General features: G+C 37.7%; 1 protein-coding gene across 2 annotated transcripts in view; it reads right to left on the bottom strand.

Moving 5' to 3' along the window:
* Window positions 1-25,794, bottom strand: part of LOC117973031 (protein patched homolog 1-like) — a 54,044-nt gene extending 28,250 nt beyond the window's left edge. The window contains exons 1-11 of one of the 2 annotated variants that reach the window (XM_059035067.1): window positions 25,617-25,794; window positions 19,434-19,626; window positions 9,358-9,547; window positions 8,307-8,376; window positions 8,106-8,197; window positions 6,085-6,283; window positions 5,753-5,874; window positions 4,428-4,575; window positions 2,645-2,776; window positions 2,187-2,342; window positions 1,677-1,775 (exon numbers count right to left, since the gene is read on the bottom strand). In XM_059035067.1, the coding sequence (XP_058891050.1) occupies window positions 1,677-1,775; window positions 2,187-2,342; window positions 2,645-2,776; window positions 4,428-4,575; window positions 5,753-5,874; window positions 6,085-6,283; window positions 8,106-8,197; window positions 8,307-8,376; window positions 9,358-9,547; window positions 19,434-19,626; window positions 25,617-25,619 (1,404 nt within the window). In that variant the 5' untranslated portion in view covers window positions 25,620-25,794. Of the gene's footprint in view, window positions 1-1,676; window positions 1,776-2,186; window positions 2,343-2,644; window positions 2,777-4,427; window positions 4,576-5,752; window positions 5,875-6,084; window positions 6,284-8,105; window positions 8,198-8,306; window positions 8,377-9,357; window positions 9,548-19,433; window positions 19,627-20,706; window positions 21,913-25,616 lie in introns of those variants that run through there. The other variant, XM_034923942.2, reaches the window with a different exon arrangement.
* Between the last annotated feature and the right edge of the window lie 463 nt (window positions 25,795-26,257).

Here is a 26,257-nt window from a genome sequence, read left to right as displayed (position 1 = left end):
AATTCCACACATTAAGTCCCAGTAAATGGAACATACCGAACGCTTTACAAAAAAGAAAGACATTTAGTATATAAGACATTGAAAGGGGGGGCCTCAAAAGTCTTGATGGTTTAGAAAAATAAAAAAAATCAGCTTGTTTTACCAATTTACCTATTTGTGTGTGGGGGTGGAGGGCAGCAGATTGCCTTCATCTTTGGTTACCATTCTAAGGAATTGGTTAAGAAGGCAAACCCACTTAAGCCTACACAGGTAGAAGATGAAATAAGAGACTCTCCCTGGATTAAATGAGTATGGAGCACACAATCCAGAGACGGGATTTGTGTTTAGTCATTAAGCTTTCTTGATCCCGCCCCCTTCCCCTGCTCTTTGTTTGTGTGGAAAAAACGTAATTATTTAAACTGCGCACCAAATCCCTGGGCAGTAACCATCATTTTAATTAGACCAAACTTATTAAAAGACATTGCCACTCATAATCCTTGTCGACATGACAGTTTCATTAAAAAACAACCAGCATCACTAATCATGAGTATGTCCACTGAAAACCTTTTATATAAAATAGTGGCCATTTTGTTTGGTTTCCATCAGGGCTGGTAAATCTACACAATTCTTTTCTTTGCCTTTCAGGATAAACTGCTGTCTCTGCAATTTATCCTGTAAGCCAGGAAGACTGCATGACAAGAAAAACTCAGAGACTCCCCCCCCCCCCCCCCCTCCCCTTTCTCCTTGTTAAGAAAACTGCAATAAAACAGGACCACACAACAAGTTTCTACCTTTGTTCTCAAACAGGAGGGATCATGTTTTCCTACCAAAAGGAACTGTTTACTTTTGATTTCAATTTCAACCACATAAAGGCTACAGTAGGATAAGGCAGTTAAACTGCTTGGCGCTTGCTAACAAAAGCCGCTGTGGTAGGCCCAGTCTTGTGAAAACAAAACAAGCAAACACATGTTGCTTGTATCCCCCCCCCCCAGCCCTTGAGATGACAGACATTTTGCTATTCTGAGCTGAAACCTCACACCTAGTGCTGGGAGTCAGTCAAAAGCAATGTGAAGTAAAGAAAGAGTAGAGAGAGCAAATAAACTCTAAATCAGCACTCCACTAGGTAATGTTAAACTGTATTGATCCAACTATTGAGAACGGTAATGCTGAACATTATCAGCTCTCTGAGAAAGAGGTCCACTTCCTTGCTCTTTATTAGCACCAGAATCCTTCCATTATCATTATGATGATAAATGCTGTAGTTTCACACCTATTAGGTTCTCATGCAATATTTGTTGGAGAGAGATATGCCTGGCTGCAGTTAAGGCCATTGTCTCTCACCTTTCTGTAGCATTAAATGAAAAATGAAAACAAAAAAATAGATAAGGGAGGAAGTAAATAGTTACAGAAGCAAAATGGTTTTAATAACCGAAGTAACAAAGCCTGTAAATTATGTTGCATGAGTAAGAAGACAGCTATTCCACAGAGGGAAGAGGTACTGTTAACATTCCAAGAATGTGTTCCTTTTCTGCATCAGCTTCCAAACCAGAGGCCGGAGTGTGTTCTGAACACAGCAATGTGTTGGTGCACTGACCCTCTATGAGTGGAGGTAAATGTACAGTATTACAAGGGCAATTTTCTCATATTGGAAAATTGGGCCCAGTGTCTCAAAGAACCTACAATTACTCTGCCTTTACCTCGAAAGGAATTCTTTTATTCTGTCCCGTCTCACTAAATGCATGTGCCAAAAGGAAGACATCATCCACTCCAACTCCAAGAGCAAGAAATGGCAAAACCTGCAGAAAGAAATAAAAAAAACAAGAATGCTTAGAAAGGACAAACTTCAAAACTGTCCCTTGGGTGTTTTACTTCCAAGGAGTAGTAATCATTGATTTCGAAACCGATACATTCCCATGATACGATTATATAAGCAAAAAAGAATCAGTTTTTCATTCAAATGTAGTATGGTTCAATTAATATCATAAATGCACTGCAATGTTGTCATTTATACATTTAAAATATAATGTTCAAACCTGAGGATCACCCTTTGCCTGTCAAACTGGCTAGTATAACATTAGCCTGCACAGTACAGTGTGTGAAAAGATGGGGAGATACCATTAACTCCATAAAACACATAAACAGCAGAAGCAGTTAAAAATTGATGAACATTCCATCCTCTCAACAATGGATTACTGACTCTTTACTACCTGAGTTGTTGCAGCATTAAATGAAATTCCAATCAAAGAGCACAGGCCCAATCCTGCAGCCACTGACAATGCAACCAACAAGACTCCTGCCAGCCCCACGGCACCTTGGGACTTGGCGCAGTCCCACCGTAGCATGGTTAAACAGGCATAGGCAAGCTGCAAGCAGAACAGAGAAAACAACTAAACAAAAAGGTAAAAACATTAGAACACACCGTTCTAATGCTTTCTTCAAACGAAACTCATTCAAAACACATTTTTCCAAGTGTTTCATGTCAACTGCCCATACTGCCAGATAAACAATTCTAACAAGGCAGATATATATTGCTGAACTTTGTAACTAATACACGTTGCATGCCTTAAATTTTACTTCCACGTTAAGGGCGCACATGCTATGCAAGAAAAAAAATATATATTTTTTTAAAAAAACAAACAAAAAGTGGAAATGCAAGATTTCTCACCATTAATAGGTAACCACTGGCCACTCGGATAACACTGACATCAGAGAATGACTTGAGGATGTCGTCCAAAGTAGTAGTCGTGAACGTAAGCACCTTCTGAGTGGAGTTCAGTGCAACACTTTGTTGAACAGCCTGCAGGTAATAAAAATCATCTTCATAAAAGTATAATATATTGATGTTCAATTCAAATTGGACGTTTCTTCATTATTTTGATGAAGCAAATTGTCAACCCCTATTATAGTGAACACCCTGATATAACAAATATTTCTCCGGGTCATATGGGAGGGTTCACTATATAAGGTTTAAATGGAATGGAACAGTAAATCATTACATCATTAGCAACACAGTGAATGACATGACAACAACATTAGATTTAAAGAGAAATAAATGTGTGGTTACCATGGCATCAAAAAGCCTACAAGTACCTCCACAAGTACCTCCACTTTCCCTTACCGAACATACCGAAACATTGGGAAATTGGCTCTTTGAGCAAATATGTATATACACACACACACACACACAAACACACACACAGTCATAACTAAAGAAAACAATGCCCAGCTGTGTTTAACCAAATAGATCATATGGGGTGGGGGGTCACTTTTAAAAAGAAATAATAATAATTATTATTAACAAGAGACTAGCTTGGCAGACTGGAAGGTTTTAATCATTGTTTACCAAGACCTAATTTTTTGACAAACTTCCAGGCTCCTTGGGTTTCATATTTGCTACAGTTATCTATCTCTTTCTACAGTAAGGCCAGGAATTCTCACTACAGACAAACACATTCTTCAGGGTTCTGCCTGACTGGCTAGCCAGGCGCATGAGGTCAGAGGGAACTCTACAGAGGTCAATGCCTTGAAAACAAAGACCAGATGATGTCACACAGACCCACCAATGGGACTGCAGCTGTGAGACAGATTCAACGCCTAGCTAATGTTTTCCAGACACCTTTTCTCACCGAGTTAACCAACTGCTGACCAACACTGACCAACTGCAGCTGCTCCACTTTTCCTCAGCCTTATCCATCCCTGCATTTACTTTTGGTCAGGCCTGGAGAAAGGAACCATAGAAAACTACACCACTGGCACCCATCAAATTAGCTGACCCCTCAATGTCCAGATCGAAAAGCAAAATTTCTACACATAGGATTCCAAAAACACAAACCGTTCCCAGCCCCCTCTGCTTTTAAGCAGCAGGGCCTTCACAGAAAAAGCAGTTTTTTATATCCCCTGAAATTTGTACAAGGAAGACGACACAAAAGCAGGCTTCGCTGCAGGAAGCCACATCTGGAGGCTAAATTGACCATTTGACGGACACATCCTTTCTATTACACATGCACAAAATATATTGCTTTCTAAACACTGCATTGCATTTTATTGCCAACACTTAATTTGAAAAAAAAGTAAGAAAATATAGGAATGACATTAGGGGATTGTCATCACTTCTGAATGAGCTGACAGGACAAAAAGTGGCCTCTATGTGCATTCTAGGGTGTAAGAATGTTTTGGTTGAAAGGGTTTCTTTAAGTTCTCTTCCTATACCATCCCTTGAGCCCTGTAACCTACAGCTTGGGCCTCCAGGCATCCTAAACAATGAGACATTTTATAATCCAGTATAGTCAACTGAAATGTGCATACAAATGGGTAGACAAGTGGCTCGTGAATTTTGATATTTTACCTGGTGCTGTGACCTCGTAACTGAGCACAATATATAGAGATGACTAAGACAATTTTATCAGAATCTCTGAAATAACGCTGATGATGCAATGAATGCATTGTACCTCAACATATCTCCTTTGCCAAGCCTCCAGAATTGCGGCAGCTTTGTCCTCATTCCAGTTGATATGCGAAACATCATTATGACCCTTCAAATGTTCATACATCTGCTTGGGCGTCATTAACTGAAACATGGTCTGTAAAGCCTGCGCACTGAAAAAGAGACGTGGAGAAGGGAGAGGCAAAACAGGCAGGATGAAATTCAATGTCTTAAAACAAGTCACACTGTTAAAAATATTGAAGAAAATGTATATTATTTGGTACCAGAGATGCCAACTTATGAAAGGAGAAAACAGTAACTTGTGCCGAGCATAGCGTTTTTTTTCTTTTTTTACGGCCAGTGGCAAGCCATTGACCTAATTTTTGCAGTTCAATCTATAATTTTGGTAATTGTAAACAATAAAAATACTTCAACACTGATTTTTTATTTGGAATTCTATTTATTCTGAATTTAAATATTGGTAATGAAGAGTGTTTTAGGATCTCATAAGTGCTATGACCCCTGGACAAATATCCAACCTCAAAACCTTATAAAAATAACTATCAAAATAACACCTCAAGAAAGATTTAACATAATGTTTTTTATTTACATTTTTAGTACTCTGCAACTATCAAAATACAAAATGCTGTGTAGTATCCAATAATTCATTAATTATTTAAAGCGAGTTAATCCTCAGAACCCATTTGCACAAACACACAGTAATGGGGAGTGTCAGATTTTTGAGTATTGCCGGTGTTTCTTCATACCTATGTGAGTGACGCCCACCATGTAGGGAAGTATTGGAAGGTCCCTCTGGTCATAGAATAATGCATTTTTATACATCTATCTCTAAGCCGAATACATAATAAAAAATACTTTACATTTAAAAAAAAAAAAAAAAATGAAATAGTGTCGGGGGAAAAAAAAAGCAAAAAGTTTGTATGGTTTCTGAAGAACTTTATAATGTTCCCTAGAGTGTTCTGAAATAAAGGACATCATTTCTTGTAAAAAAAATGATTTTTAGTAAATTTTTATCGGAAGAGAGTCAAATACAGCCACAAAATGTCTGGTCCTCGGGTAGCATCCCAATGGAAAATGCTTGGTCCTGAAAGGGTTAATTAGCCTAGTGTTTTCTAACCAGGTTAGCCATTGTCCATACACATATTATTACAAAGTAACTTCAATAGGAACAGCTGGTGGTCCAACACTGCAGTGAAATCTTCCAATGATTACTGATGCATAATTCATGAATATTACTTGTTTGAACCAACATAAGCAATCATTATTGAACATTACACCCAAGGGTTTATTAGTAGAATACCCATCTGAATAGATTACTTTGATGGTTACCTTAGAAGTTTTCCACTGCCATTCTTTGTTGTTCCCCCAACAACCAGCTCCTCCTGCCAGTGCATGTACTTCTTGGATAGACCATGACAACCACCGCTCAGGATCCGGGAAACTTCAAGAGGCTGAAAGACATCGTGCGAAAGCCATTTAGAAAACAGGCACCATGCAGGTAATAAGGTCATAAGAATAAATAATTTAATGCTATTGACTTTTTTCTGTTTTTTTTAAAAGAGTAAGTCCCATTTATACAGCAGATATATGTGATTATAAAGTGAAATGAAGAAGAAACTAAGCAGACCAGCGCTTTCATATGCAATGGATGCAGCACTCACTCCAGTGGCGTTCTTGTTGGGGGCTGTGACTGGACAGTCAGGGTCTGCAGGGTTAAGACAGGGACGGTCCATGTAGCCATGTCCAACCTCCGCTTTGTTCAGCATCATCTCCCAGCTCTCCACTCCATGATGGAGGTTCTTCAGCTCCCCTAGGAATTCCAAAGGGTCAAAGTTTGTCCACTGCAAATGTGGTTTACCTCTGTCAAAGGAATCAGGACCAAAATGATTAAAACACTTTCAACACCAAGTTCATACACCTTGGTATGTAGAATGTATGTAGTGTGTAGAAATGTATACATGATGCATCTCCAGACAGACTGCCATATACGTAATCCCCCCATCCCACTCACAGTCCCTGATAGAAACTCGTATTCCAGATTAGTTCTGTTTATATCTTGTTATATCTTGCTGGGTGTGTCAGTACATAGACAATGCTTGCTGGCTTAAGTTAGCCAATGCTGTTTTTGAGCAATGAGCAAAATGTCTACAGTATTTAACAATTTCTATATCACTTTAGACATTATACAAATAGAATGGCTGCAATTAACTTTATATTGATATACATACAGTATATATATATATATATATATATATATATATATATATATATATATATATATATATATATATATATATACACACATACAGTATATATGTATATATATACACACACACACACACACACTGTACAAAGATACTGCACAGATAAATACACAGATTTAACTGATAAAGCGATCTGTCAAACAACTCGGTAACATAAAAAAAAGTTTAACATAGTATCAGATTACAGACTCTCTGTCTAATAACTGTTTTGCAAATTAAATCAATCAAAATAGTTGACCTTTATTACCACTAATGATACCTTACCCCAGCTTACTCTCTGACAGCTTGGCAATCAACCAACAAGCTCTGTCCCTCCATGCAGTCCCCCCCCCCCCCCCCCCCCCCCCCCCCCCATTCACTTTCCCTGATGCCGACAGACCAGAGAGGCTTTTGGCTGGCTTACTTTGTGGTTCAAACCACATTGTATCTGCTTAACCAGGCCTGAGTCATTATTCCAAGTCTTCCAACCAGAAAACACAAAATCCCTTCTTATCTTATCAAAACTGCTCCCTGTATGATCGAAGATGGTCACTGCAAATTACTGTTGCAGAGGCATACAAACTCTTGTGAGGAAAAAAATAGCTCAGATCCTGAGTTGTGCATAATTAACTCAAATGTTTGCATATGCCAGCAAGGGCAACAATGGACTCATTTGGGGGATGGCTGGAGCTTTTATGCACAATGGAAAAATAAATCAGACCGATAAACACAGATTTACTGGGACAGCCTGTTAAGAAAAGAGAAAGTAGGTAGTCCTTCATCAGATCACTACATTATGATTTTATTTTTATTTTTTTTTGCTCAAATGAAATACCATTAGAAAGATTTTTAGATTGTGAGCTATTGGCATATTGCTGCTTTGCTTTTGATACGTAATACTTTTTTATTTGTTTTATATAGAATTTCTGCTTCATTTTTTACTCTAATACCACCAGCAAAAAAGTAGGTACCAGTTACAAACAGGCAGCAGATCTATCTTTTATCTATTCTTAAATCCAATGGTAAAACCCTGTCTAGAGAAACTTTTTGAAATCTAAATTCTACAATGTACTACATGACATGAAAGAAAACGGTTAAAAAAAAGAAAGAAGAAAACAAAGAGTAAGTCTGGCTTTATTATTAGCAGCCTGTGCTTTCAGCCACAGCATTGCTCCGCAGTACAAAACCCACCGAACGTCAATCCTACAGTTTGCCAACCATTTTTGAATGTGCTATAAATAAAACTATTCATCCGGACATGATTAAGTTACATGGTTTCAGATCAATTTGTAAAAAGAATAAAGGAAGGAAAAGGTTTTGCTGAAAACAAACCCAAGGTTTATTTTACACTCCTTTAGTAATTTTTAGGTTTACAGGAAAGAAAAGCAGACACGTATTTTAGGTTTTAGAAAAAACATTAAAAATAAAACTTTACTCACGGTAGGTAGGCAATTCCGGACTGTAATTTAGCACCTTCCCAAAAGCAGTCTAACGGTGTGATTATTAAACAAGGATACAGGTTTTCAATAATCTAAGGGGAAGTGGAGAACAGGTAAGTTAGTTCAAGCTGAGGTCTGCATTTTCACCTGCCTCAAATGCATATCTTTCTAGAAAACAAACATTTAATGACCGATACATACCAGCTCCATGTAACCAGCTTCAGTAATTAGTTCTCCTGATTTGTAGCACAGATGTTCCAATTTCCATTGCCTACAAAATAAAAAGACAATTTAATAAAAAGATAACAAAAAAAACATCTATTGTTATAGCACACTGTGCACTGGTTTCCATAAAATGTACAGCATAAGGATATAAAAAAATGCTTTGTATTTAATTGAAAGCATTTAGTTAATTCCGTACATTTTATTACGTTTATACAAGGCTTAAGGTTGTGTCAACCAATTGCAGCACACGTAGCTCTTAATCTATTACACTGCAACAGCATGAATAAACAAAGAATAATAATAATAATAAATCCAGCCTAACCTTGTATACATACACTCTACCATGTGCTTACTGTATACTGGTATACGTGTAATTATATGCAATTTTACACCATCGCAACCTTCCAATCAATCAGACTGCTCTGTTACTAAAGGATGTCACAATACACTGCAACTTTTGATTGCTGTAGTGTATGAAATGGATCTAGTTTAAGCTTAAAAAAATGTCTAGATGTATTGAAGTATACAAGAATAAAAAATACAGTGAAAGAAAGAAAGTTTCAGGTATTTTCTTTTTAGAAAGTAATGGTGTATAAATCGCGATGATTTGTTTTAAGTGCTGTGAACTCAGGGGTAAAGATTCCAAACCCAGCACATCTCACTTCCATTTCTGTTACCTGCCGCCTTCATAGCTTGTGTTTACTAATGCTGGCCGGTTGTAAATACTCTCTCAGCGACCAGGTACGGCTGCTACTTGATTACACCATATACAACAGTTTCTCAGTAGCTTTGATGTCAGAGAAATGCAGGGTGACAAATAAAACACACCTCAAAAATAGGTGTGTTTTGAATGGATTCCTCCATGTACAAGATCTAACAACACAGTAAATGAGGGCAGGACACTTATCAGTGTGTCTGGAAGACTTGTTATTATTATTTGTTTATTAGCAGATGCCTTTATCCAAGGCGACTTACAGAGACTTGTTCATGGCAACTATTCTATAAGGCTGCTCTCTAGTTCTCTTACCTATTATACATGTAAACATGAACTCTGCTTGCTTGAATTGCAGAGTCCAGGTGCTGTCTCAGAGCTTCAGCTGTTAACACATTAGCACCTTCTTCCTGAGGAGTCTGAATCATAAGCTGAGGATTGAACATGGCCTCTTCTCCTATCTTCTGCCGCGTGTATCTTAACTCCTGGTTCACCCTTCCTCCAACTGAAGAAGAAAAATTACATTGTTAAGGTCAATCGCAGGAAATAGTGTTGTTTAAAACATATGAACAGCATTAAGACTCTCCAAACTGTAATAATCGTCAGGGTTAGAAACTAATAGAAGTCGTACCAAGGGCTTCAGAACTTGTGTAGGTATTGAAATGGCCAGGTGCTAGGAATTTGAGCAACCAGACCCCTACTTGTCTGAGCCATTGTAGAATTAATATACTTAATTAAGGGTAGTTCTGAAACCAAGGACTGCATGCATGCATGACAAGAGGGACTATGTCATACAAGCTTAAGTAGTTGTCCCTTAATGATTACAGACAGATTAACCTACATTTAAAATGGCAAGTTAATAATTTATGAATGTACAGTAGTCCCCACTTTCTATGTAACATTTATTTGGGTAGTACATTTAATTAATGTAATTAAAAATAGCAAATCTGTAATATGTACAGTTTCCTCCACTACAGTATATCCCCTTCTAGGGGTTATGCATTGGGGAATCATAAATAAACTGATATTGTACTGTCACTAACTGCACTACAATCTGAGTAAAGAAGGTGTATTTTCCAGCAATGACAATGCAAATGCTTTAATCTTAAAGTAACAGACTGCTAGGGAAGTCAAGTCCAATGGTAACATTAGGACAGTCAAATTGTCTTTTTACAAGAAGTTCTGTTAGTGGTCAATTCCAGCAGCCATACAGGAAACAGCAGACTTTCAAAGAGTCATTGGACGACAATAAAAAAAAAAAAAAACATTCAGAGAAACAGGCACATTTTCTCAGTGTTGGCTGCGCCAAAATGTAAAATAAATACATTTAAAAAATGGTCACTTGCAGATTCTGCAAAGTGTACCAACTGTTTCAACAACAACAAAAACATCCCGCAATCAATGTTTTGGATGGTATTAGTTTTTCAAGGGAAGATTTCATAAAACAAAATCAATCTTATATCACTCTATTAAAATTGTAAAGCCCAATTGAGTCATACAGCATGTCTCATTTTCAATGGTGCAACATATATGCAATTCGTAACACGCCATCAAATGAATGACAGTATATTCCTGGGAAATACATCACATTTACCCATGCACTCCAGGGCTCACTCTCACACCTGTTAAGGCATATTTGAATAATTTACAGTGCATCTTCCGTCTACTGCCTCGAAACTGTCTGTATTACATATTTTACACTTCTAACAAAAATGTCTTAAATACTTTTCAGCCTGAATGAAGGTTTGATTTTGTTCAGTGCACAATAACTGATTAACTGCTCCAAGCCAGACAACTCGGTTCCAGTTCTCCCTTTTCAGGATCACCAGAATCGAATACTAATCTGCATTAAACATCCCTCTAAGGCAGGATGAACAAGTCAAGTGACCAACTGTTTACTATTAACACTAACTGATCAGTGCTACACCACCACAGTGTGAAATATTATACAATATTCTTCTTGAAGCTTACGTGCAATGGAGTCTGCATTAACGTTGAATATGATAACCTTATTTGATTCTAGCATGGTTATTTTGATAAAGTTTAAATGTTAGTCTGCATCGGATTGGCATTTCATACAGAACAGTTCAAAAAACCACACTGGGCAACGTGATGTAACCCCTCTTTTTTATTTTAACTGTAATGGTAAATCCAGGCAATATTCATAAGTAGTCTCAGCAACAGTTCACGTTCAGCACTTACCCCTGTATTCTTTTCGGGCATCTGAAGCCAAACTGATTGACAGGCTCACAGCAACAACAACCTGATGCCAAGAATCCAGAGGGTACCAACGTGCTTTTTAACAAGCACCTGCCTGTAAAATTTAAATATGCTTAATCTAATTTAACAAATGGTTGAATATTTTCAGACCTTAGTAATCATGTTGGGAAATCATCATTATTTTCTACCAAGACCACCCAAGTGCAGTTACTAATTTTTTTTGGAACAAAAAATAATGAAATGACCAAGGAACATTAAGGAAATTCACTTGATTTTTATTTTTTCTGGAACCAAAAAACATTCACATCTGAACTTGCTTTACAACAGCCTCAAGCTAACCAAACCTAAGATTTACATCATTTTTCATTGGCCACTGACCATGGCTATTATTCCTAAAATACATTTGCATGTTCCAGATTTATGAACTACAATTGCTGAAACAAAGTCAGTGTCAACTGTTATGCCTTCAACAATGCTGGATGAAATTTTAAAACTGACCTTTCCAAATTCCTAGTCAAGCCTGCCCCCCCCCCCCCCCCCCCCCCCCCCCCCCCGAATTTTGAAAAACGACCATGACAGAGTTTTATTTATTTATTTGTTTATTTATTTAAAATTCACACACACAGATACTGTAGACTTCTAGTTGTAATGACTTGTTTCCAAAAGTGTCTCCAGAAACATCAATCTGAAGAAGTGGCTGTAACTGTAACAGCAATTACATGCATTGTACATTGTAGACACAAGCAGGAAAAACATCTTGAAGAAACAACTGCAGCAGTTATCAGTAACAAGGACAAGCAACAGAGGATCTTTAAAGTCAACATTGGTTAACCATGTTAAAACCTATTAATGATCTTTCCTTCAAGCCTACTGCACAATAGTTTTCCTGCAAGGTTAACAGGAGCACTTTGAAGTCTTTTCAGCTGTACTCAAAGGGACTATATAAACATCTCTCCACACAACCAAACATATTTTTAACGGAAAGGGGGGTCGAAGGCATATTTAATAGAAAGGCTTAACTGCAGACATTTCAGGGGCGGACTTATTATTTATTTGTATTCATTTTTAAGTTTGTGCTCACAACAGGAATGGACAAAAATGAATGGAATGAAAATATTATGAAGAAAGGTACCCCACCCCCTCCCAAAAAGCTAATTGGCAGCTGCTGATAGTGACATCTGTTGCTGCTGAAGGAAGACTTGCTTTGATGCACTGCAGCACTGCAGCACTGAAGCGTATCTGCTCCTCTTATCGGGCACAGCCAGGTCAGGTCAGCACTCCCCCAGCATCATTGAGCCGCAGCCTGTCATGGCTCCCACCAGCACAATGCTTCCTACAGGACCACCAGCTCTCAGTCAGCAGTGGCACCAGGCCTGGCACTTCGGAGCCTCTAAAAGGGCAACACTATAAAGCATCAAACCATGGCTTTAAAAAGGAAACCGCAGATTGTAAAAGAGATCCAACTTAACAAAATTCTTTTAAAAAAATCAATTAAAATCAATGAAATCCAAACACACTTGGATTTTTAAATAAGATAATCCCTACACCCCAATAATGTATTTAACACTTTATGGTGCTCGGTATATGGAAAACATTAATATATGTAAAATGTGTGGTAATAAGATGTATGGAACAAACTTCAGTCTCTCAGTGCATTCAGGTTGTTGCATAACATTAACCCCAGTCCCCTTTTCTCAGATTCTGTGGAGCTGACATCACCGCTAAGCTCCGAGAACTATTCTCACCATTAAGCAGGAAAGTCTCTTCATTGGCTTTCCACTTGAGGCCGCATGGGGCTGAACACAATGGCCGTTCTCCCTCCTCTCTAAACTCCACAGCAACCACCCCCCGCCCCCCACATTTTTTTGCCAGCTTCTCTCAATATTCCCTTTGCCTGTATAGAGCATCACGTTTGGCTGATTTATTTCCAACACTGCTCCTTCCCAGCATCTGTGCAGGGAAACACACATCACTGGGGGCCACTTTCATGATTTTGTTGCGATCAGGATTAGCTGGATTAGGGGCCGATTCATAGGGACCCCCTGCGGCCGCAAGGAAGTTTCATCACAGGGTCAGTGTGGTGTGAACTACACTCCATGGGCACCCCCGCCACTACCAACCCTAGTTGGCTATCACACACACACACATAACAGCCACTCAGAGAGCAGGGATATCTGTAACAATTTGCGGGACTGAAGTGATTCTAAATTTTGATTGGTTTAACCAACAACAGTCTGAAATACAGTGTATTAAAGTATCCTTATTTTAAGACAAGTAGGAAAACAACTACAATTATGGAGAACCCCATGGGGAAAAAACAAGCAAACAAAAGCATAAAAGAAAAGCAAGTATTGACTATCTGGTTAAAATCAAGGGAAAAAAAAGCATTGCGCAGTACATGATCTTCACACAGTACTAGGAAAGCCATTCACCAAGATCCTTTAATGTCTCATTACTGAACATTGATTACTTCCAGTCAAAACCCTCAAATTAAATTATTACTGTAGTTCACATACTGTAGTTCACATAACTAATAATAATAATAATGGAAAGTGTTTTCTGAAGAAATGAAATGTATATTAAAACACAAACATACATTTAATACAGAAATACATAGAAGTGTTTCTCTTGCACAGGACTGTGGCTGTTCAAAGCCTTATCGGTTATATTTAAGCCTTTTTCTTCTGTTTAGCGCATTTACCAGAAAAGGGGGGGTAAGCAATGCAGGCTTTGACCTGCAGCTGTAACACAATACTTTCGAAAAGCCCCGTTGACCCCTGACATAAATTTTACACCGCAGCTGGCATTTACACACTTAACATTACCATATGTATAGCCTGTTCTGTGCTAATTATGCTAATCACCTGTCTAACTCTCCACTGCGAAAAATGGTTGTATTTAGCAGTCCAGTGCCTACCAATACAGCTTACTGTGTGGCTGAAATGTACATTCAGATGGCTCTGAAAAGGCAAGATTTTTCCGCGTTGCTGGTTTCATTCAGGTCCCCAAAAAATGTATTCAAGTCAACTGGTTTCGGCCCACAACAAAAAAAGTGATGAGAAAAAAGTGAGCGTGTTCCTGCCCTAACATTCTGAGTCTGCTTGCAAGCAAAATGATAAATCAATTGGTGTGGGAAACAAAAAAGTCATATGAAACAGTTGCTTTCTTTTAAGAAAGATCCTTACACCCCACTACCACTACCACCATGCCTCCATTCCCAGAAAAAGTAGTTAAATATTTAACCCTAAAGACATTTTTGTCAAGTTTTCTAATGCGTGCACCGCAAGAAAACAATTCTGTTTTTCGAATCTTAAATTAGGTTTGGTTTGAACATAAATTGCAAAAGGAGCCACACTCTCAGTCAGGCATTTTAGTGTTAATTAGTTCAAATAAACGTATAATATACAAAAAAATAAATAAATAAGCACCTTAAAACATTACCTGTGGGTTGAAATAATTTTGCACATTTTCTAAAATTGAAGCAACTGGGACATTAATGGTATCCAATTAGGATGCTGTCTATGGATATTCCAGATGTGAGACTGTTCACTGTTTCTATTCTTGTTTTGTGTAAATTACTAATCTGTCAAAATATCACACTCTTCCCTGGGGGACTGGCCTGGCTTTGTCTGATCTGGTGGTAGGTAAAACAAATCTACTGGTCCAAACTAAGCAAAAAATGTTAGAATATTTTTTTACCACTTACTTACCATGCAACCAACCTACTAGAAAAGAGTTTCACATATATTTTCTGATGCAATTTTAACCATAGGATCAATTTTATTTTTCTAAACAATGGCAGACCTAAATATTGCCGCCCTTTAGCCTTTACCCTTACTGGTGCATTCCCCAGCAGGGGACAATTGCCAGACAGTTTACCAGTATCTCCAGAATACTTTTATAGGCTACTGTAATCTGCTTCATAAAGTTTAAATTCATTCAGGGGGAGGTGGGGGTGTGATCGGTGTCAGCAATCATCATTGTCCATTGATTAGTACATTGCAAGAGAATATTTAATAACTGAATTGTAACATGTAATGCACCAAATTTGCAGTGGAGCAGATTACAACATTTGTGATACAGATGTATCCACAGATCAAATCATTTCAATGTAACTTAGTGGATACATTTATTGTAACAAGTTGGACATGTTTTCTAGAAACTAATGAAAGCATGTCAGTAAAAATATGCCCATATCTAATATTCAGTGTGGGAAACAATTACCACACCACAAGCTTATTTCTTAGCATGTGCAGGGAAAAAAAATAAACAGACAATGGTACATATTAAAGTAAAGCACAATGAAAGTTTTTTTAAGCTTTACATGTCATTTAAAACAGTCAGACAACCACATCCAAGCCACATCTTGCTTTAAGTATCTCAATTTCAGCTGCTATTCCCTGCCAGTTCGGAGTATTAATTCATCTGTACTCTCCCAGCTCCAAAAACCTGGCTCTGTAGCCAAAACACAAATAACACTACAACTACTGTGCTCATTGCAGAGCATAGGATTTTTTAAAATTTTTTTATGGGGGATGGACCACCCTGCTCTCATGGCAAAGAGTACTGTTTACATTGCAATACTTGACTGTGTAATACATCTGGCATTTTTGGGCAGGATTCCTGAGCCAGGGGCCAGAAGCCCTTAAGCAGCGATTTAAAGAGAGTAAAAATGAAAATAAATAAATAAAATCAGTCCTTTACGTGATGTTTTCTTACTTTCTTGCGTATTTGTTTACTTTGTAATAAACTTGACTCCCAACTACACACACACACACACACACACACACACGCACACACACACACACACACACACACACGCACACACACACGCACACACACACTCCCTGTAAAACAGAATAGGCAGATAGCTTCCTTTTACTTCTGCTTTTTAAGGATGAATCCAAGGAGTAGGTAGACTTACAATAAATCCAACACGTATTGCTCAAACAACCCCCAACCTGCCTAAATAAATCTGTTACTGATACACATGACTTAAAACACTGATAGTTAATCAACATTTAAAAGTAAACGTGAATGGTGAGACAGGCAAAAGACACAAAGTGCAGTTTAAAAATAGCTGATTCAACGTCTGGTTGATTCAAGCGTCTGAAAGCCCTGGAGACCTAGTACCCCAGCCAGTCAAACTCCTAATGAGCTTTCCAAAACACGGTCCTATATTTCAATATCTTGATAATTTCACTGTGGCACTCCCCTGAACTGAATAGCAGCCTACAGGCAGGTAAATGTCTATCCGATATGATTAATTAAAATCTATGCTGGTATTTCTTACGTTCCCAACTGTGTTTTTATTACCAAATAGTCCTCAGACCAGTCCCCTCCGAAAGACTTAAACCCCACAAATCAGAGAATCCCCTTTAAGTAATTTGCAATAACAAATTAGTAGAAACCAAATAATCAGAAAAGAAACCCAACAGAATCATGGGTAACAATTCTGAAGCTACTGGAAAGTGTGCACCGTTCTACTTCGATTGCAAAGTTTTAAAATGAACAGGAAACTCCTCAAACTTCTTCTAGCGGCTTCTACAATATATATTTCTATATAGGCAATTATTTTGAGTACCCCCCAGTGGAATATAGGCAATTATTTTGAGTACCCCCCAGTGGACTTCCACAGGAAACTAGCCAGTTACTTCCGCTGATCCTAATTAAGTCAGGCAAATAAAAGGTTACTAATTTGATATTACTTGAAGCCAAGCTCAAGCTAGCATCCTAGTGGACATAGCATCAGTAGGTCATTGACAGGTCAGCTTTGAAGGAAAAATCCAAATGAAATATAAACATAGCATCATGGAAACCAGACAAATCTCCCATAGCTTTGTCCAGCCAGCACTAATCTATGCATCAGCTGTGGAGCATAATCTAAACAAATGAATAAGTCTGTTCATACATCTGGAAGCTGTCATATTCTAGAACCTTCAGCCATAGAGAGATACTGTATGTACAGTTCAAACGTTTAGAGCTGTGTACAAGCTTTTAGGATGTGTTAGGGTCAAGGAATTGGGGGGGGGGGGGGGGGGGGGGGGAGGCAAAAGTTCCAAAAACACATTAAAGCAAGTTTGTAAGGAAAGTATGAATGCTGTTTTTGTTTGAAACAATATTCCCTAATTTGTATATAAGCATTTTTTATAATGTACATTCTCTTCTCATACATTATTTGACCCTTATAGCACAACTTTGGATTTAGAATTGATTTTACAACTCCTTAACAAAAGCAGAGATGTCCTGCAATCATATTCAGTGTTATACCAAAGTACAATTCCTTGGTGTCAGTTTAGTACGTTATGCTATAATGTATGCTGTGCACTCAGAAAGCAGATATTGTTGTTCATTTACATGCCCCACAGCTAGGCCTAAAGCCTGCTCACCGCAGTGTACATCAGTAAGCCAGACAGATGTGCTGTTTGCATCAGAAGGAAGTTTTAAATGAAATTAAAAAAAAAAACCTGAATGAATGTGAGTAATTAAACAGCTCAGCAAAATGAAAATTTAAAAAAAGAAAGCGCCATTCCTCTTAAAATATGTAAGGCTATTTATTTACACTACCGATACTGTATCTTTAACACTTTGGTACCAGTGCCTGACCAATAAGTAACTTGAAAAGCTTATACTGCAAACTGTTTATGCAAATTTTAAAAACTAAAGAAAAATTGTCCAGACTTACTATGTCCAGAAAAACAATGTCCTAAACTGCATGTTATACACCATGAATGTGTTAGCAAATGGTGCTAAAGAATGCTCCCCCATAGAGTTCCTCACAGTATTTCATCCCTGTGCAGCCCTTCATTCCACACTCTCTTCTGTTTATACATTTTAACCACAGAAATATGTAACTGCTGCACCTTTGGTTTATTTGTGCAGCGCCCATGTTCAAGACCTGAACCTTAAACACTGCACTAGAAACACACACAGCTACATTAGGCTCAATCTAAGAAACATCGGTGGGGGTGGAGGAAGGGAAAGAGAGGGAGGAAAGCAGAACAATCAATCCCAATTTCCTAATCTGTTAATTGACCTCAATTATTTTAACACCCTTGTGATCAGGGGTTTTTACACATACAAACAGGTGTCACAGTTCCTGTTGATGCCTAACCCCCTTCCCCTCGACAGAAATGTCAGGTAAATTCTCTAACCAGTCAATATGAATATGTTTCTTAAATATAAATGTGTAATATTGTGTTGAACAGCTGATGCCCAAATGTGAACTACATCTAAAGTAACCGAGTTCATTAAATTACACAATACATTTCAAGTAATGTTTGTCTTTGTATCGTTAGTCTAATTAGTGTTATTTAAAACGACGCCTTATTACCAAAGAAAAACAAAACCGCTTAAAGGAAATCATGAAAAGCATAACTAAACAAAAACAGCCACCGCACAAAAAGACCTCAATCTAAAACATGCATCATAGTATTTTAAAAACTGTACGCTACAGTAATTAAAGTTATCTTGCAAAATAAGCTCTTCTTAACTGTGGCCTTCCTTAATTATCTATTCAGCATTTATATACCTTTGTTTTAACGACTAGAATGTAGCTCAGAACCAGAAAAATCTTAATTGATCTCCCTCTCCTTACTAAAGTCTGTTTATTTTCCACAAATTGTTTATAAAAATGTGATCTTTAATGTCATTAAAACAGTCCAGATCTGCTAAAGTACATTCGTCAATTTTACAAACATGCGTTTCAATCTTTTCTTTTTTTTCCAACCCAGAGACGCATGTTTTTTTTGAAAGTTGAAAGCTATCCAAAACAGGACCACACACAGACTCTCAGAGCTGCACTGATCACACTCTACAGCTGGGGGCACACACACACTCACAAAATGGCGGCTTTGACAGCACTTTCTGAACGTTTTTATTTCTTCCAGACTTATTTATCAAAGGTAAGTAAACTCCCACCTCACTATCAACACGCCTTATAAAAAAAAACATCATACAAGTGTTCACTAAACGCACAAACACTGCAACATAATTAATCACAGTAAATTATTTTCAAGTTTAACCTGGCTCTTAGCCAAACATATATACAATAAACAATCCATCCTGTCTGCTGGGGTGTTTTTTTTTCCTTCACCATGCTAGGATTATTCTCAAAGATTTTGTATACATACATATTTTGAAATAGTTCAAAATTAAAAAGGTGCCCTTACCTTCCACCCACAGTTTCTCCACGTTGGTTTCAAGATTAGCTGCTCTTAATCCAACAGCGAACGCCCCAAATATTAAGAGGCCCACAACTAAAAACTTTCCACAGTTCTTTTGAATGTAACAGCCCAGTTTAAATAAGAGTCTTTGAAACTTTGCTCTCAGCCACAACGGTGCTTTTCTTCCAGTAGCTTTCCCCTGCAATGAAACAAGACATGGCCAATGTTACTTGTTACAAGAGGTAAATGTGCTTGTTTGTCATGGTATGAGTTTTAATTAAATAATCAGATATCTAAACAGTCCATACCAACAATATTAACTACATATTAACCACCACAAAAAAACATCGTGAGATACAGAATTGTGAATATAAACCGTATTGTTATAATTTAATATTATATACTGTGTGAGATATATTTGGTGTTCATTTGGTACGGGTCACTATGCTTCTAATTCCTCGAGGCATAACACATGTTATAACAGAACAATAACAAAAACAGAATTGTATCAATGACGTCTGTTACAGTATCAGCGTTCTGCAATATTAACAGGCAGCAGTAAAGTTAGATCCACGTGGTTTTGCTGTGCTGTAATCATAAGCCAGAATCTAATGCATTTCCATAGAGTTCAGAGACGCTGTGTGATCTGAATTAGGAAGTGGAGCAGCCATCGTTGAGTTACGACAATATTTGTGAACGGAAGAGGGCAGCCACATGGTTTTTTTTTTCTTTTTACAGAGCTGGAAACGACTCCCTGTACAGATACGATCGCTTTAGAAATGGCATGTCTTTCATACTTCTTTACATAAAAAAAATTCTAACGATAAAAGAAGCGCCGCTTTCACTCCAAGACTGAAGATAAACACATTGTAACTCGTCGCATTTGAATAACCGAGGGGCTGATACTCTTTACGAAGCATCAGTGGTCAGACTTGTTTTTCTTTTTACTACAGTACAGTATACGCTTTATATACTTTTCATGCACCAAGTGCAAGGGTAGAATTTACCATCAAACTTTTTTTTTTTTTTAATGTACTGCTTACAGTAAAAATAAATTTAAGAACATTCACGCATGAATACAGCTAAACTACTTTGAATGTTTGGTAGAAATCCATCACAATACACAGCAGCATTTCAGAAGGGAGAAAGTTTGCATAGCAAGATGCATGCTTTTTTTCCCCCGTTATCTACTTGCACGGTGAGTTCCCAGAAACTGGAAAACAACTCGCAAAAGGATAAGAAGAAATGCATCGTATTTACGTGTTTTAAAGAAATGCACCTTTGATATCTGTTCCAATGCAAAAGCTGCATCGCAGTAGCTTGGCCGTTGTAGATACTCCAAATCAGTTGCTGTGGCTGTTGTGCGATTCCCCCTGGTCCTCCTTGTTATCCTCGGCAGATCAGGGTCCCTGCTTTCCTGCTCCGAAACATTAACAGCCGAGGCCATGTTGTAGGGACTGGGCTGTTGTTTTTGCGATCCACGGTCCTAAATTCCTCCGAACGCGCTTTTTGATAATCCAGGGCAACAAAGTTTCACTACCGCTGCTCGCAGGCTGGCAAACTTGTTCATACTCCTGGTAAGGACGGCGAGTCAAAGTTTGCGCCTTCCATTCCAACATTTCGCGATCCGGAGGTCTCCACTGTTTCCCACATTCACTGTTTTCTGTCAAGATTTTTTTTTATTTTATTTTATTTTAATAGACGAGGCAGTGAAGAAGCTTTCCTATCCCAAAACAGCAACTCCGATCGCTCGCTTGTTGTTGCATTCTGAGTGCAGGAGTCGTTCTCAGGCCGCGGGACAGTGCAGGCTCCTAAATTCAATAGATGAGAAAAAAAAGTACTCTCTCCATTTGGAGAAAGGGGAGGAGGGGTAAGGTAGAAAATAATCAAAATCCCGCCTCCAGGGCTGTCAGATGGCTGGGGTTTCTTGGATCTGATTGGTTCCAGAAGGGCAAAAATTACTCCGCAAACACGACTATTATTAGCTGCTTAGCAACAGCTCACCAAAGTAGAGGGACCACCCAGGCAGACATCCCTTGTGTGCTTCTCCAACTTCAGGGGAGCCTTAAAGAGACCCAGCCTTCGCTTCTTTTGCATGCAACACACGGCCAAATTGTTTTTATGATATGGTCCACGCGTTTTTCTTCAGACCGAGATCAGTATTTCAGTACGGTTGTTAAAAAATATGTTATGTGAAGATTTAAACTGCGGAAAGTGTTTTGGTTTTTTTTGGACGCTCTTTTAAAGAAAATCTTTTAGAGATATCTTGGCCTCGTGTTTCAGCAACTACTGGGAGGTCCCCGGTGAATTCCCAGGCTTAACACAAATAATGACAGACTGGTGGATAATGCAGTAGAATGTGCCAGGTTTTTTTTTTTTTTTCTTAGAATTTTACAAAACAAAACGTTTGACTTTTTTTTTGACACGCAATTAACATTTCCGCAGACAAGAACTCATTATAAAACCGTTTTATCAAACAGTTTTATGCCGTTTTGTTTTAAGAGGTTTCACAACATAACATATAATTTTGTCAGAGAAAAAACATCTGATGAACTACATTCATTGAAAAATATATTTGTATCCACAATTGTTGAGTGCAATTAATTTGTATGAATTAGTACGCAACATAATCTCGTTTTGTTTTTAAATAGTGTTTACTTGATTAAGTGGAATATTGATAATTGGATTTTTGCAAATTATTGTGTAAATGAAATGTATTTTTCTCTGAAAACAACACTTTTTTAAAATACGTATTGCAGAATTAGCTCAGCTTGAATGTCATTTTTAACAACATTTGGCACTTCTCTTTAGCAGAATGGTTTGTATAACAACGATAGTGGATGTAATCTTCATTTTACAACAAATTGAAACAGATTAAATAAAACAGGACATTCCATTTAACGCTATGAAGCCTATTCTTTTGAGAGGGGGGTTTGGGCAGGGTTGAGCAAGTCATGTGACTGCGCACCAAAAGACTGCTTCTTCCAACACAGCTTTGGAGTTTTCCTCTTAAACAGTAATGCCAGACAAGTCGTAGTACATTCCTGAGCAGGGTCTACCCCTTACGTTATCCAATACCATTCATTGCTGTCAACGCAGCGGCCAATGGTGAGTTTCAAACAGACATGCCCACTTACTATATTATGAATCATGTATCATAACACAACTTTCCAACGCAGGGAAGCGGCAAAGTTAAAGGCTTATTCACAGACCATAAATGATATATTGCTGCAAATAAGGATAGAAAAGCGTACCGATAGTGCATTAAATGTGTTAATGACGGACTCCTTTTTATGTAGTACTGTTTTTAAATTTTAGTTTTGTCCAAACGCATAGCTTAAACCGAACTGTTGCAGTTATCTAAGTTAAATGAGTCTGCGATTCATTATATTTCGTATATGTGTCAGGACACTCTAAATACAATTCTGTGAAGCATATATGTATTCGGGTTTAGTCAAGTTTTATATTATATTGACATGTTACTGGAAAACTAAATCATACATTACTTACGTTAAGAATGTATAGCCTATATGAAATATATTTATTCTGCCATAAACGCAGAATAAAGCCTGCTGTAGACAGTGACCATTTCCCCTTTTGCTTGATTTTTTTTTTTTTTTTTTTTTTTTTTTACTTGCGTAGACTAGTTTATTACTGTCTAGGGAAGACCACGACTTCAAAAGAATACAGTAAAAATGTCCACACAGCGCCACCTACAATGTGAAATGGTAGTGGTCTAAGCCAAATACATTTATTTGTAGACGTTGCCATGGATTTCATAAACTGTCGAAACACACACACACACACACACACACACACACACACACACACACACACACACACACATATATATATATATATATATATATATATATATATATATATATATATATAAAATATTACATTTTAAAAATGTGGCTGTTTTTCTGCGAGATCATTTTGATTTAATATTCAAGGAATCTTTATTTCTACCTTAAATACAAAAAAAAATCACTAGAAAAAAAAACATCATGCTGAAATATTGTCTACTGTCACAAACCATCATTTATCATTTGTCATTTCTGGACGTGTGTGTGAATGGAAATTACTGCAAAGGTGCTGAATGATGGTTTAAATGTGATGCAGGGCTACATTAGCTCCCTGTGCTGTGCTTTTGGATGGTTTTGTTAGGGATCTAATTGGCCTTGTTTCTGCAATGTTTTGATAAAAGTACAAGAGGCGTGGGTATTAAGACCGCTTCTTCTTGGGTGGTCAGACAAGGCTGCCCCCAATTTGCCTCATTGCCGATGCATGCGAGTGAACCATTCCCAAGCGATAATGGTGTTCCCTATTTGTAAGCGTTGTTGCCTTTGATATGCATGTCTTGTTCGTGTAAAGGGCACACCCCACACCAGGGTTGGTTAATTTCAACAAATCATGATGATATCATCATATAAAAGGTTTCAGAACAACAATGTATACAAAAGATAACCCCCATCAACAAAATGTATTAGTTCTGTATTCATATCTATCTATCTATCTATCTATCTATCTGCCTGTCTGTCTGTCTGTCTGTCTATCTATCTATCTATCTATCTATCTATCTATCTATCTGTATCTATCTATCTGCCTGTCTGTCTGTCTGTCTGTCTGTCTGTCTGTCTGTCTGTCTGTCTGTCTATCTATCTATCTGTCTATCTGTCTATCTATCTATTGGTACCAGTACAATACTGTATATTTCGACCACTCAAGTTCCACTGTATAAGTGTAATATTATTTCACACCATGGGACTTATTTTAAGCAAGTTCAAACACATGATTGATGATTTCTCTTTTCTTTAAAGTCGAGATTAAAAATCTTAGAAATGCGTCCAATTTACACACCTGTCACAAAATGCATGCAATCTGGGCGTTGACGTCTAAACATTTTTTGGTTCAGATCATTATTATTATTATTATTATTTAACAGATGGAACAAAAACGTTTCTACTGCATGCGCCCCATCCTGTTCTCCCATTAGAATTAGATACAAATATAAAATGCATGGCAGTGCGAATGACAGCCATGCTAATCTTCTTATGTGATTATAGTAATATACGTATACGCTATATCTTAACCTGGAGTCTTAGATGGTTGTGTAAGGAACTGCTAAGTCCTGGGAAGAGAAAGTGATACCGGCTACTTTCTTTGTAGCTGCAGAGCACTGTCCTGTCATACCCTGGTTCGAGAAATGCGGTGACTATTCAACTGAACAAGAATAGACACCGTGTGGTCTTGTAGAACATGACTGAGTAACGTGATGTCCAGGACACACTGCTGGGGTAACTAATCATTCATTAGACAAATATGCCTCGAGAAATAATGGGAAATAAAACTACCCACTGGGTAGACATGAGCAAAAATAAAACACCAACGAATGTTTATTCCCGTTGAGCGAAAGAAATAGGGGTACTTACATATAGTAGTACAATGGTGATTTTAAAGCAGAGAATTTAAATTGCCGTGGACATTGCAGGAGTATAATACAATCAAATCAAATAAATACAATGTGTAAATGTATCTGTGTAGGTTGTGGTATGGGCACATTTGGGTTGTTTGCGTTGTTCTATAGGACCCTTGTTATTTATATATTTATTTACTTACTGTGCGTCCAATGGTATTTTGTACATTATTATTATTATTATTATTATTATTATTATTATTATTAATAATAATAATAATAATAATAATAATAATAATAATAATAATAATGGGAGTTGTGTTTTTTATTAAATGTATGCAACTTTATATAGGTGCATTTACTCCAAAAGCAATAGTGACAATTAGATTTTTTTTTCCTTCGATTTGAAAGATCGCTTGAGGGATCAGCGGTGCCTCTGGAAGACGGTTGAACGGAAGCTGAGGGTGACCCTTTGAAGCGTGAAAATTGGATACAGGGCTCCCGGAGACCCCAACAAAGAGTTGATCAGTAATAAAAATAAATAAATAAAATATATATTAGACAGGTCTCCAGTTGCACACCCCTACAAAATGTCCCCTAACAAGCTCCATCAACATCGTTACACCACCTCGTTCGTAATAATCCTGCTATCAGTTACAGCAGTCAGTTACTGAGTTAAGTATATCACTATCACAACAGACGCAGTGTCATTTGCCAAGATTTCACTCCAGGGGACGATACTCTCAAAGTTAATCATCTCTGTTACTTACCATTATCCAAGTTTCGGAAACCGTCTGGAATAGTCTTATATTTTGTTTCTCCCCCCAGCAGTTTTGACGTGCTACTTATTTTAAAGCTTACACGTGTCTTCTTTTTTATGAAAAAATTGAACTTGGCGAGTTATAATCCTTCTTGGTTGCAGGCATTCTGCAGAGTGCTGGAAGGTCTCACAATTACATGCCTCTTTCTATTGCAGCTCCACCGTCCATGTGGGTGGTCTGAATCTCAATAGGCAGGATCTGTCAATGTCACGTGACCGCCCCCAAATAAACTTTACCCCCCCCCCCCCCCCCCCCCCCCCCCATACACTAAAAGGGAAAAAAGCTAAGTAAACCAAACTACTGTATTATCTGGACGGAACTGTGTAAGCGCGCATGGCTCACACAAACTGAATCTAGAAGCATCATTTTGCTGCCTGTTGCCTGATAACGTTAAAATATCGTATAAAATTGGTTTCAGTGATGTAAACTAAAAATAAATACACAGTATTAATAAGTAGAAATTGTAGAAATTGATACAGCATTAATGTAGCGTTTGTGTTTGTTACAAATTCTTATATAATTTTATGCTGCAAAGTATGTTTACACACACGCTTTATATACCATGGTGTTTCAGAAGTGACTGGAAACTA

This window comes from Acipenser ruthenus, chromosome 1 (assembly GCF_902713425.1).
Source record: "Acipenser ruthenus chromosome 1, fAciRut3.2 maternal haplotype, whole genome shotgun sequence".
Classification (NCBI taxonomy): domain Eukaryota; kingdom Metazoa; phylum Chordata; class Actinopteri; order Acipenseriformes; family Acipenseridae; genus Acipenser; species Acipenser ruthenus.
Note: the sequence above shows the minus strand (reverse complement) of the source record. Positions and strands in the feature narration are given on the sequence as shown.